Source organism: Bemisia tabaci, chromosome 5 (assembly GCF_918797505.1).
Source record: "Bemisia tabaci chromosome 5, PGI_BMITA_v3".
In the NCBI taxonomy this organism is placed as follows: Eukaryota; Metazoa; Arthropoda; class Insecta; order Hemiptera; family Aleyrodidae; genus Bemisia; species Bemisia tabaci.
Window position 1 is genome coordinate 56,290,398 of NC_092797.1, and position 14,483 is coordinate 56,304,880.

The 14,483-nt window shown below is 37.2% G+C and overlaps 1 protein-coding gene across 2 annotated transcripts in view; it reads left to right on the forward strand.

The window, feature by feature from the left end:
• Positions 1 to 14,483, forward strand: part of LOC109030895 (CD109 antigen) — a 121,023-nt gene that overhangs the window by 90,406 nt on the left and 16,134 nt on the right. Inside the window, exons 5-10 of one of the 2 annotated variants that reach the window (XM_019042099.2) lie at positions 5,208 to 5,458; positions 6,793 to 6,951; positions 7,438 to 7,818; positions 9,079 to 9,446; positions 9,965 to 10,255; positions 12,636 to 12,795. In XM_019042099.2, the coding sequence (XP_018897644.2) occupies positions 5,208 to 5,458; positions 6,793 to 6,951; positions 7,438 to 7,818; positions 9,079 to 9,446; positions 9,965 to 10,255; positions 12,636 to 12,795 (1,610 nt within the window). The remainder of the gene's footprint in view (positions 1 to 5,207; positions 5,459 to 6,792; positions 6,952 to 7,437; positions 7,819 to 9,078; positions 9,447 to 9,964; positions 10,256 to 12,635; positions 12,796 to 14,483) is intronic. The other variant, XM_019042097.2, reaches the window with a different exon arrangement.

The window sequence follows — 14,483 nt, forward strand, 5'->3', positions numbered from 1 at the left end:
TAAGTAATACATTTTTTTTGTGATTGCGGTGGCGGTTTCCATGAAAACTGGCAACCCCTCCTCTACGCGAATTCCGACGGAAATTAGGCAATGTTGTCAACACCATGTCGCAAATGGTCAGTTTAGGTTAGCAAATGTAGCTGGATAAGATTAAATGAGTACTACTTTAAATTGTCATGGCAGCGGTGGTTTTCATTGAAAACCGGCAACACCGCCGCTCCTTGAATTCCTAAAAATCATGTGAAAGTTTCAAAAAAGCGCAAAACATGAACTGACTTTTCGAATTTTGTTTGTTCTAGGCGTTTTGCTTTAACACGGAGTTGCGAAACGTACCTAAACGAGCGTCAATATCGGGGTATAGGGCGTGTTGCCGAATTTTCAAATCGCTATAACTCGTGTTCCCTAAGTCTCTCAGAAAAGTATAATATATCGATGGATGCGGAATCGAACGAACAATAATTCCGACAGGTTTTTATTCAATCCCCACCAACCGCAAACACTTTTTTAGGCGGTAACGTGATTTTAAATAATTACGAAAATTAAAAAAATGGCCAAAACGTGGCAACAATGGAGTCAAATTAAAATTTCTTTGGCATTGGTCGATAGAACGTAATTTTTTGCATCTTTTGGTATAAATACGAGCTCTGTAACTGCATTTCTGCGAAAGTTATGGGTGTTTGAAGGTTACGACTTTAAAAAATGGCAACGCTGTTTCCCTGGGGTTCCTGCAAAAACGGAGCTAGGGATAAGCCTCTCTCAACTAGTACTATCAGCTCACAAAGTTTCGTACATTCCGGGCTGGGTACATTTTTCGCCTATATGAATAACCCTCTTTTTAAACGTCGCATGGAGCTTGTGATACTTTGGCTGGAAGGCGACAACACATCGTCTTTTCCCGGACGGAAGAACGTAACTATATTCCAAGGTTGAAAAATTGACGCAAACTATTCAATGTTTTCCTAGGATGTAACAGTGCAATATTCGTAAAAAAAAATTGTCTGATTTTTGCATGAGATCAAAAGAAAAATCAGTGGAATTTCCAGTTACGTATTCCCAAAATTCTCCCAGTGATAATGAAATTTTCGAGGGGAAATTCGGCAACATTGAAATGTAGTTACGATTTTTTCGTGTGAAAACCGACAATATTTGTATCGTCGCTTTCCTTCACCGCGATTCTTCGAATTTGGCAACACTTGGCCACGCTAATTTAAGTCTGCGTTAAATGATCGAAATCCGTCGGTTCGCAGTGTGATAAGTTGCCTCGCTGAAAATCGATTATTTATGATGTAGTTGAATGGAGGGAAAACAGTAGCGAGACTTGCGGGGTTCGTTCCTCCACCGCAACGGCGTATCTCCAATATCCATTTCAACGTGAGCCGTCGAGAGCATGGGGGCCTACGAACGATGGGGCTCATCCCAATAAGTATTTAAGTTCCTGTGTCAGAGCGGTGACGATATATTATCTCACAAGCCTTATTCAAAAATTCTATTTCTTTTTTCTTAAGTATCCGCAGGCTATGTAAAATCGTATTTACATTTTATGTAAATGATGTCCCGGACTGCAAAAGCATGTTACTACGTCAAAGTAAGATTTTCTCCATATGAATTTTTTTTCGAAAAGTACCTAAGTCGAATTTACACCCCCCCCCCCTTCCCAATATTTTTGAGAAAATCATCTCTTTTTATTAGATTTTGGCGACGATTTATCGACCAAAACTTATACAGGTTGTTGCATACCACCCGCACCAGGAAATTTTCTCGGTTGTCCTAATTCGTATTAAGACAGGGACTGCGAGGTTGAAAAGCGAACTGATCCCCAAGGAATCCGAATTTCATAGTCCCGAAATTCTCCCAGCCCCCCTTGAATGGTAAGGGGGGGGGGGGGGCAAGATCCCAAAAAGCAGGGTTCCCAAGTCCCAACCGAATTGCAATGTAATTGCATCAGACTTGAAAAGTACGGAAAAGTTCACGGTATATTGACGCCCAAAAATCCAAAATGGCCCTCCTTAGGTCGAAAAATTGAGCCCCCCCCCCCCCCCCCCCCCGGTTTTCCATACAAGAAGGGCCTGGGGGCTTCGGGACCATGGAATTTTGAATTCCTAGGGGGCAATCCCCTCTTTAGCCCCGCGGTCCCTAACTTCGCAGGACCTAAAAGAACCAAGTATAAGAAGCCTGGTGCGGGCGGTCTGAAACACCCTGTGTAATGTATATTCAAGTTATTTTTAACACATATGAGTAAGTCCTATTTATTATTTTATGGGTCATGCGCCACCTCAAAGCATCTAGAGTTTCGATTCGTTTGTAATCCAACTAAAGGATGACTATTGCCCCCCCAAAATCTAAGTAGTTTTATACGTATAAAATATACGGGTGGCCCAGACTACGTACAGGCCTTTTTTCGGTTAATTTGGGTGCAGAAGTCAAGGACGCGGGGATGGATAGGGAATCGGACCCAAGGAACTCGAATTTCATGGTCCGAGCCCCTTGGGCCTTGGGGGCTAAGAGGGGGGTCCGATTAAAGTCAGGGTTTATGTCAAAATTTTGAAATTATTTCATCGGAATCAGGACGTCCGAAACATTTAACTTAAATCGCACAAGAAATCCAAAATCGGTCCACCCGTGTCAAAATACGACCTGAAGGCGGGGGATGAGGCCCCCTTTCAAAACAATTCAAGTTCGTTAAATGACGTGGAGACTCGGAAAAAATGGGTAATTCATGGGTTCGACCCAAGGAATCCGAATTTGCGTGTGTCCCGTTGTCCTCAGAGAACTTTTTGATGGGCAAAGGGGGTAACTTCCAACGGTTAAATTTAAAAGTTCAGAGGTTCCCTGTGCCCATCAGAAAAGTCTCTGAGGACAACGGGACCTCAAATTCGGATTCCTTGGGGTCGCTTACCCATGAATACCCATTTTTTCCGAGTCTCAGTCATTTGACGAATTGAATTTTTTTTTTTGGAAAGGTGGGCTCTGTCCCGCCTTTTGGGGACGGTATTTTGGGACACGGGTGGACGATATTTTGGATTTATGGTGTCGATTTTAAGTTAAAATTTCGTACGACTGATTCCGCTGAAATAATTCCAAACTTTTGACATAAACCCTGATTTTGCGTACGGATCCCCTTTTTTACCCAGAGGAGCAGGGGGGGTTAGGGACATGAAATTCGGATTCTTGGCGTCGATTCTCTATCCATCCCCGCAATCCTGTCCTTCGTGCGACCCAAATTAACGGAAAAAAAAGGCCTGGTACGGTAGGTCTGGGCCACCCTGTACTAAGCGCACAACCAGTGGACTCCCCGCTTATTTGAAAGTTGGCGCGTCAATTTGTATATTTCGCCGAGCGCGGCAAGGAATTGGCGGGAACCAATGGGAGTGGAAGTTTAGACTTGTTTACATTCGCTTTATTTTGATAAACAAAACAGCGTGGTTAGAATTAGAGTCCTTTATGTTAGAATATGCGTTTTGCATGCTTTTGCCAATTTTGCCCTTTGTAAGCTTACTTTTTGAATTTTGAGCTGTTCATCAGATGAAAGTATGCAAATTAATCCAGCATTAATTTCTCTCTGTGTGATGGTGAGTGGATTGGAAAAGTCTAAAAGTTTTAGTACTTACTTCTTCGATGAACTCTCTCCAGGGATGGTCGAATATTATCGGCACCGAGATAATCGCATCACATTCGAATATTCGCATCTGAAGTATTCGAAGTCGCAAATTCGAATATTCGAATAATTGCTTTCGAATCCTAAAACCGTCCATCCCTATCGTCAATCTCGTTATTAATTAAAACTAGTCCACAACTCCACACGGGAATGACATACCACCTTATTTAAAAGTGTCATTTATCTCTCATGGTTCGTAAAAAATCAGAAATCGAGGCAATTATCGAAAATATTCGAATATCTGCTTCCAAAGTATTTGCAATCGAAAGATTCAAATTCTCAAATAATCGCATTCGAAAAGTTTCGAATAATCAAATTCGATATTCGTCCTTCCCTATGTAAGCGAGTAACATCTCTCACAATAAGTAGTGATACCTACCAAAATACTTTATATCCACCATGTTAGTTCTCTCTCCGAGAATAGGAATTCTTGCCTCTGGCCTGTAGGTACACCCTTTTCAACTTTGCTCGAATGCTTGTAAAAGTGCAGCACATATCTATGAGAAATTCCATCAAAGACTTGTCAGCACCACGGTGGATGTGGAGATATTTCTTTGCAAGCCCTTTTCTAACTGTTTAGAGCAGGTCCCTTGAAACGATGATTAATGACTGCTTATCAACGGTGTAAGTTGGCAATCACATAGGTAACTCGGTTTGCGGCGTCGCAGACTTCCTGTCATACTTTAAGTATTTTTTAAACGGGAAACTACTGGACGGCAATTCATTAAAACTGCCGTGATTTTTCTTCTCTGCGCGAAGAAAATTATGCAAAAACTTCTAGGAATGATGTCAATTTGTTCTCTTTTAAAAATTAACCTAGAGACGGAGATTTTCAGATATCGCAAACGATATATGTGATTGTGGACTTACGCCGTCGATATGTTCATAATCTAGCTTAATCAAGGTGGAGTTTTTGCCAAATTAATTTACTGACTTTTTGAGTGAAGCAGAGGATCCACCTATTTTATTTTTATATCTTAACCAAAGGTGAAAAAGATAGTGGAGCCTTAATTACACCCTCCTAGTCAGTTAATTTCGTATTGTTTTTTCATTGTTAGGTATCGGCTGTTGTCGAATTATTGTCCACCTATTGTCACCTCTTATGGTGTTACTCTCCTCAGATTTCTTACAATTTTATCACAATGAAGTAATTCCATTTTACCCTCAATGTTCGATGCACCTGAGTAAGTAACATGTTTTCACGTCGAGAACAGATTTTGTCTCATTTCGAATCACATCAACCATCACCAGCAGATATAGGAATCAATTGCTTATAATTTTCTGCATGTTTGTGGCTGAAGCCATGGTTTCATCAGAAGCTGCTCCATATCAAAAATCCATAATTAAGGAAGTGACGCTTGTCTCTAGGAGACCAGACCCAAGTTTTAGCAGTAGGTAATAATTTTATCCAATAGCGAGACAATACAGGAGGTGACCATGCAACTACGCACCTGGAACAGTTGCATAGTTGTCATTTTTACCAGAGATTGTTTTGGTTTTACATTTTAAACTTGAGATTTTTAGAGGTCTAATTCCTTTTATATCCTTTCAGGACGGCAAAGGCAATCGGGTGAAACAATGGAATCGGGTGCTCACAACAAAAGGCGTTTTCTCAAGCGAGCTCCCTCTCTCCAGTTCGCCTGTTCTCGGTGATTGGAACATAACTGTGAATGTTCTCGACCAAGTTTTCCACAAAAGTTTTCAAGTCGCTGAGTATGTCCTGCCAAAGTTTGAGGTCAACATTGATGTGCCCAAACATGCCACCTTCAAAGACCCGCGCATTGTCGCCAAGATCCATGCAAAGTAAGGAACTTTACACCATTTGATAAGCAGCTATGTATGCCAATTAATATACCACTAAAGAGACTCACTAGTGGTAACTGTTCAATGAAACCAGAGTTTCTTTTCTCAATTAACTCCTCCCGATTCATAAAAAAAGTTAGCAAAAACATATCGAAGGGCAAAATGTGAAACCACATGCCTCCTTTTCCTTTGTCACATACTTCCTGTTATTCTTTATTTTTTTGAGACCCCAGTCAATGTAATTTCTTGAAAATTTTCTCAATTTTTCTTCTTTGTTTTAACAGTTTGTTGACAGAAACAGACAAGTTTGTATAAATTTTAAGCTATAAAGTTTCAGGGGTGCAGAATGTTCTCGATGACAAGATCATGATTGCGTGAGAATGGGGAAGGCTGTGAAAATTGGGGAAGGTTTTTTTTGCTGCTTTTGGGGAAGGAAACTTTTAAGTACGCTGCTTTTGGGGAAGGAAACTTTTAAGCACACTGCTTTCGGGGAAGGAATCATTGAAGGACGCTGTTTTATGTCCTGGAAGTCTTTTAAGCTTGCCACTCTTGAGGAAAGAAACTGTGGAGGCGATGTTTTATGTAGTGGCGTAATTATAGCAAAACATCAAATTTCGGGGAAGTCAAATTGCAAATTGGGGAAAGTTAAGAACTTTCTGCACCCCTGCAAAGTTGGTTTGTTTCTTTTAGTATATAAGTAAAATAGAATCAGAAATTTTGAAACTCCATAATGGAGGTATGTGGTTCCACACTTTGGCCATCGATATTATTGAATTCCATCCAAACCAAATTGTCAACTGTGGCCATTAGTTTTATGAACTTTTTTTACTCAAGATGATTTTTAAATTGGAAAAAAACAGCCCTAGGTATTGTTGAAATACAAAATCAGTTGGTTTGAATGTCATCTTGTTCAGTGTGGTATTGAGTAATTTTGCATCACAGAGGTTCTGTTGCTGTTTTACCAAAGTTTTAAAATATTCCTCGTTAAAAAATTAATGGAACTTATTGCTAGAAGGATTTTCACTGGGGAAAAATCATCTGTAGTTGCTGTCTCTCCTCACCTATTATTCAAAATTATTCAGACTGCTCTGAAAAATTGGTTTGATTCAGTATTAAAACCTATGTAAGTACGTGATTGATTAATCAAGATGTAAAAAACAAGAAAGCAACTTACCTCGCAAAAGCTGAAAGACTCAAATATTCAACAGTGTAAGTCAAATGTTTGTAGGTTCAATTATTTCGAAGGAGAAAATGGTAGCTATTTGTTTGTTGTAAAACTGTTTGAATGACTATTAGAGAACTTGAACTGATAACGACATTATCTTGACGAACAGGTACACGTATGGGAAACCAGTCAAAGGCGAGGCTACAATCACTGCTTATCCTACAATCTACTCTGGTGTCATCCAACCTATCTTCAGCAATCCAGTCAGGAAGGTTGTCCCAATTGATGGCAAAGCTGTTGTTGAGTTTGATATCGTCAAAGAATTAAGGTGCCTTTTCAACTACTTATTAATATATTTTCTTTTATTGTAGACATAAGACGTTTTCAAGTGTATTTGATACTATGATTTACACTTGAATACTTCAAGTGTACAGAGTTTCTGAATATACCATAATCTGAATAACAAAAAAAGAAGTGTAGAATTATTTGTGGACCATTAGGATCCTTAAATTTTTCAGTCTGCATTCCTTCTCTTACATTCCTTTACCTATTTCATTATTTGTTTCATTTTTTCTATTTTTTAACAGACAAGCTATGACTATTGACTAACCCACAAATTAATTTTTCTGCCGTCGAACAAAAATCTGAAATTTTCTGAGTCTGGCTTCCTCTGAAGCAACACTTCAAAAAAAAGTTTGCAGCTTCAAGTCTTACTTCATAAACCAGGGAATGAGTCTCAGGTTCTTAATTTATCTTGAAATTTTAAGTGTATTTAATAATCTCAAACCATTTAAATCACCTTATTTTGCCGTAGGTTAACTGACGATTATGAGCGTTCGGTCCAATTTGATGTTGCTGTTGAAGAGGCTCTCACTGGAAGGCGGCAAAACAACTCAGCTCAAACACTCATGCACAAACACAAGTACAAGATGGAGTTGGTACGAACATCAGAGTACTTTAAACCTGGTCTTAAATATAGTGCTTTCATCAAAGTTGCACACCATGATGGGTCACCAGTCAACGATGATAACAACATGGTGAAAGTGCGTCACGGGTTCTCCTACAACACTGACGAATATACGGAGTCCAAACACAAGCTTGATCGCAATGGGGTTGTTGAGTTAACGTTCTATCCACCTGCTCAAAATGTTTCTTCCCTCGGCATTGAAGCTGATTACTTGGACCTGAAAGAGTGGTTCGTATTTTTATTTCGTCTTTTACCTTTTTTTCAACGGATTTTGCTGTAATGTTTCAATCAAAAAAACTCATCCAGTTTTAAAATTAGTTTTCCGTGATTAAATAATGAAGAGGATCCTATACTTCATTCAAATTGAATGCATCAAACATATAACTGTTATAAGACTATGGTGGAATTTGGTTTGATCAGGGATCATTGTTGTGACTTTTTTAATTTTTCTTTACCTTGTAGTCCCCGATTTTTTCTTCCATTGTACTTTTATGCTGCAATGGCCAAAACAATCATTGTAGCATAAAAGCACAAAGGAAGAAGAATCAGAAAGAACAAGGTGAAGTTAGTAAAACTGTTGATTTATAACGTTTATCATCGGCCGCAGTTCATCAAAAATACTCAATCAAGATAAAACATTAAGAAACTATCCTTAAGTGTTGTATGAAATGCTCAGATTTTTTTATTGATTTATTTGTAGCTGTACACAAAATATAGGACCTCACCATCTAGAGGTATATTTCTCAGAAGAGCACTGTAGTTCTAATTGGATTAAATAAAAAAATTGGATGAAAATACGGGCAACAAGTCACAGTTTAACCCAACAATTTTAAGCCTGAAACGTGAGAGATAGATACTTGAAAGTATTTTTTTCAACACCCCCTTCTTTAATTTGCAATTTTCAATCCTTGATGACTCGCATTAAACTTCACATTTTATAACAATTTTCAATCAAAATTTTAGGAGGTAAAATGTCTCTCTATTCAATCTCAGCACTCAAGTTCAATATTTTAGCACCAAGGTCCCTTTCCCTATGTATGATCAGTAGCGTGGCTTGAATTGCGATTTATCGATTGTTATGCCATTTAAACCTATGGTAAAGAATCGATTATTAAGGCGTTTGCTGCGAACACCCTGTCTATCGATCCTTTTCCATAGGTTTAAATGGCATAACAATCGATATATCGTAAAGCACGCCACGCCACTGTGTATGATCACTTCTACAAAAAACAAAACAAACTGGTGAACTATTTTCTCTCATTGACGGAAGATGGACAAATATTAGTCCTTCAGATTTTTCGTTAAATTTTGCTCTTTTGTAAAAAACAATGCCTGAAAAGTTAAGTAATGTTGTAGTTGCAGTCAAGTAGTATTCAAAGGACAAAGCTTATGCGCAGGTTTGAGTACATATTCAACCAAAATCTCTTCTTCTAATTTTCTCTCCCTAATATGATTGCTTTGACTTTCATCATTCCCTTTTTTCCGAAGGTTCTCAACTGTAAGTGCATCAATCTCACCAAGCAACACATTCATTCAAGCCTCTTTGTTAAATGAAAGCCCTGCCATCAACCAAGACATCGAAATCATGGTCAACGCAACAGAGCCTCTGAAATACCTGAGCTATCAAGTCTTGGGGCGAGGTGATATCATAACGACTAACACTATCACCATTCCTGAACGGAAAGAGGCCACTATTCGTTTCCTAGCTACATACGCAATGGCACCATCCGCACATATTATTGTCCACTATGTGAGAGAAGATGGAGAGGTTGTAGCTGATGTTTTGGATATCGAGTTGGACGGTGTATTCCAGAATTTCGTCGACGCTTCCATCTCGCCCGAGAACACAGAACCAGGTTTTATTTTATTCTATTTTAAAAATTACAACATCCACAACCTGCAGCGCGTCTTGTATGAGCTTGAGCTATACATGCAAGAAAATCACAGATAGAAAATTTTAAGATTGTAAATAGAAAACAGCAGGTACAGAGTAACAATATTAACTTCAAACAATAATGATACATTTTCCTTAATTTCATTTCCAAACCAGGAAACAATATGCATAGTTTAGCAAAAGTCAGTGTATTTGAAAAAGGGGGGGGGGGGGGAAGTGGTAATTTTGTTCCAAGGACAGAGGAAGTCAGGGAATCAGAAAATTTTGGAGTCAGGGAAAAGCAAAAATAGTCAGGGAAATCTCAGGGAATTTAGAGATGAAGAAATAATGACATTTCTGTATTTAGGAGAGCAAAACTCAGGCTTTCTAAAATAAAAAGTGATGATACAGTCAGTAGTTTCTTTTATTTAAATATGTCTTCACAGGAATGGTTAAAAGTTGTGTTGAAGAAGATTCTAAACTTTTTTTTTTGCTCGACAGGTGCGTCTGTCCAGCTTGATTTTGAAGCTAAACCCAACTCTTACATCGGAATAACTGGTATTGATCAAAGTGTGCACTTGCTTAAATCCGGAAACGATATTGAAAAGGATGATGTCCTTAATGAGCTGCGTTCGTACGACCGCTCTAACAATCATTTGGATATCGCACCCATTGCGAGACGTAAACGATCCCTAGCCTGGTGGCCTGGGTCCTTCACAGCACAAGAAGTTTTTGATAAATCTGGTGCTATCATCCTTACGAACGGATATGTCCATGAGAGATCTCCTTGGAGTAAGTATTTATTTTCTTTTTCTGATTTTGCACTTTTTTCAATACTCATTTGTTCGTAAAAGATCGACCAGAGTCATTTCATACCAAAATAGTTATCAAAACACATGCGTTAGATGCTTATAACTTTGTGGCTTATTTAATGTCAGTTAAGGAGGACAAATCATGCTAGAATGCTACAGAATTGCCATCATTATTGTTTAAAAATTCCTACATATGCACATCACCTTATGAAAAATGTCCCTCAAAATTTCAAGGAACTGTACCAGGCAGTTTCCATTGAAAGAATGAAAAAAACATGTTTTGTGAAATATAGCCTTGCACTTAGATCCTCACGTCTCAAATATGTCAAATTTTAGTCCCTTAAAAATGAAATTGAATCTATTCCGAGATTTAGCAAGTTGTGAAAATTATTCAGTTGCATTTGGCGTCAAAAATGAAGTAGAAAATTTTCACTGGTACAGTCCTACATATTGCGCTGACAGTATTTTAAATGGAATGCCAAAACTTTATCAATCGTGTTACTTATGCTTGCTTCAGTAACAGTCACTGTATTGAGTCAGCATTTGCATTTGTTACAAACTAACATTTGTCAAGTATATAGTCGTTTAACACACGACTGACAGCTGGTGCTCACATCTCCTCCAAGGCCGCAAGTTCCGGGGGAAAAAAAGGTTCATTTTGCTCTGAAATAGATTGCGAATTTTAAAAAAATAGAATCGTTTGTATTCTTAACATGGTTTCGAGAAATATTTTAATGCAGAAAAATTTTGTATTCATATCAAGCACCATTCTTAAGATACGCACAGTGCTCCAAGTATCAGAATTTTTAATTTGAGTTTTAGGTAATCTCCCCGATTTTCCTGTGATGCATCGTATTTGTTGATCTTATAGTAACAATTCCTCAGCTTTAAGGAAGGTGAAGACCGCCTGAATTATTCAAGTGCCCACAGTCTCTGTGTTAAACTCTCACAGCATACATTTTAATCCTAACCCTCATTAAATGCAATGCCTAAAATATTTTATGCCTAAGGTACTTCATGTTTAACCAGATTAATCGCTCTGTTTCTGAATGTATTAGTAACACGCTTCAAAATATTTTAATCATATCTCACAAACTGAAACAGACTACCAACTATTACAAACATATTTACCAACTGTGACTTTTACAAACCGATTGGAAAAAGCTTTCTTAGTTTTAGGATCACCCTCCCCTTCATTGAAACAGGAATAATGTGGATGGCCAAAGTGCAAAACAACCTATCTCCACTGCAGTATATCGAAATTTCCACTCCTATTTTATTTTTCACAGATAAACAAACCAACTTGACGCCTTGATATTTGTATACCTAGAATACTTTCCTAAGAGAAAAGATAGATCAAAGAAGTTTTCAAGAAATTAAGTTGACTAGTTCTCTGAAGGAAAAATAAAGCATGACAGGTGGTCTGCAATGGCGCAAAAGGAGATACGCGGTTGCACACTTTAACCATCCATATGTTTCTTACAGGTTTAACCGTCTAAACCACCGTCGAGTAATGCACAACTGCTTACAATGGTCTCACTCACCACTTTTTTTTTCCCTGAGTATAGTCTTAGTTGAGGTATTTTTTTTTTATTGAAGCATGTATTTACAGTTACAATTCGGTGCCAGAACACATGAAAAGTTGAGAAAATTACTTGAATTGGGACTTAAGCATTTCACTATTTATTTGTATTTTTCAAAATTAAGAGAACTGCATATTTGAGTTATAGAATAAGTTTATATATTTTTATAGAGATGATAGCACAAAATCGCTTAAAATTGGAGTCGTAAAGGAGGAGAAACAGAACATTGATGGCTGAAGTAGAAAAATGTATATCTGAGATTGCAATATCATAAGTTTCCATTATGTTTCATTTTTTTAGAAGGGAAACCATGCAATAGTTTCTGTTGAAATTTTCTGTGAACAATCTTCACTTATTCTATAAATATCACGCAAAATTTCTAGGGAACATTCTGATTAGTTTCCCTGAAAGAAAATGAAACTGATTGGAAGTGTTGAAAAATTGCCACCGCCGTACGCATTATTCTATCAACATGCTTCACTGTTCAAAATCGCCGCTCATGTTATTTTTATGAGCATAACGAGAAATTTCTTTGGCGGAAGGATGAGATAAGGGCATAGAATCCTTTTTTCCTTGTCAGAGTTTATTGATACTCAGCAGCAACACTGGTCAAACTTGTCTTAATGGGAGGGAACCACGAGCATTTTGTGCATCGTTAATTTGTTTTATCTTGTAGTATTCTTATATTTACCATTGATGTTTTCTATCTTCCCTGTTTGACTCACTAATATGTATGAGTAAACTAACGCATGCAATTCAATTTTATTGGAACCGTAGTTTACTTTAGAGCAGCCATGCCTGCTCCAAACATGGAAGGAGATCTTGACCTGGCCCCTCTATCATCGAGCTCATCAATTGAAGCAGTACCTACCGCTGAAGCGCCTAGAGTGAGGAGAAATTTCCCTGAAACTTGGCTCTGGCAATCGCTTGACTCAGGGTAAAACTTTTTCTCTATATCGCTGTACCCAAAAATCATCCTCAGTCTTTAGAGAGCTGTCTTTAAACCTTGTGGCAATGACTCTTAAAAACGTTTGATAAATTTTCCCTCAAAAAACTTTTAAGTGTAAAAAGAAGGAAACTCTTTTGTTCTATAAAGTTTCAAAGTTTTAAGCTGCTCAACGAGTTTTGGAACAAAATATTCAATATTTATCTTTGTCAGAGAAGGGATACAAAGCTGCTTTGATTTTTCTCTCTTGAAGGGATGAAGTAGGTATCTTTAAAATAAATCACGAAGAGGCGCCACTCAGTTGTAAAATAGTTTTGATCAGTTTCCTTTTGAAAACTGTTTCTCTGGAAATATTTAGGCTGAATTGCCTTACCCTACTACTGAGTTTGAATTGACACAGATATCATGTTTTCTGGTAAATAAATTTTACAGAAAAAGACATTTCATCTGAGAAAAGCTGAAAATGACGATATGTATTCAACATAATTTTTTTTACTGTACTTTCTTTCTTGTTTTTATGCATCTGGTGTTGGTATTATAATTCTTTTTTTCTTATTTGGGTGCGTTTATGTAAAAGAAGTCTATCTACTTAAAGAAGACTATCACGATACAATGTATCTCTTTCAAAGAAGGCCACCCCTATCTTTTTTCAAAACTCCTGATGCAGACACACTTCTTTCATTTAAATGCGTCCATTTAAGTTGTTTCTCATCTTGGTTTTGGCTACATTTGTCTCCTTTTGTCACTCACCATTTTAATTGCAATTTTTTTTCCTCCTATTCTAGAATTAAATTTTTTGAAACTCAGTGCTCAGTAACACATTTTTTAGTGTCCTTATTAACAATACTTGAATCTAAAGTAAAGTAAAAAAAAAAAAAAAAAAAAAATTGTACAGTTAGTATTTTTGTAAAAATTAAAGAGAGTCTATCTCCACTCTTTAATTTTTTGGGACCTTAATCAGTTAAATGTTTGGCAAAATTTGGGAATCATTCCTTAAAAAAATTGCAATTGAATTTAACCTCAATGTATCATATTGCTGGTGTTGGGATAAGGAGCATTAATTTGGTTTAGACGCTTCTCGGGCCTTTAGGCAGCTTGAAAATAATATTATCAGCAGCAATAATTTTGCTTTAGGCAAACAACCGTCTTAACTCATCCCTTTTGCTTGTCAGTATTTATTCCCAAGTATCTTAGATAATTTTCAGCTGTCATATTTTCAGTCACTGACATCGATCACTTTTTGCTGTGCTTTATGATCTCTGAGGAAAATTTTGAAAGCACTCAGGGCAAACTGTTGTAAGATTAAATTTTTTTCAAAATTGCCAAATGCTAAATATTTATACTATTTAAATACCACTCATTTGCCACTCAGTGTCCCTGTGTATACCATTTTTGGTGTTGGATGAAGGATTTGGCTTCGAAAAAACTTGCAGTAATGAGCCACGTTTTTTCAGGTATCTGTCATATCTATTGAATTTTGAAACCTGGCTACCACTATTGTAAGCTTAAAGATTTTTTCAATTGAATTTGATGAAAAATTCCATGAAATGAAGACTTCTTGAAAGAAAATAATGTAATAAAATATACATGTAATAACATTATATATTTAATTTCGGTATCTAACTCTGTATAACACCAAAATTGCAGTTGAATGTAATATTTTTTCTTTGAGAAATCCT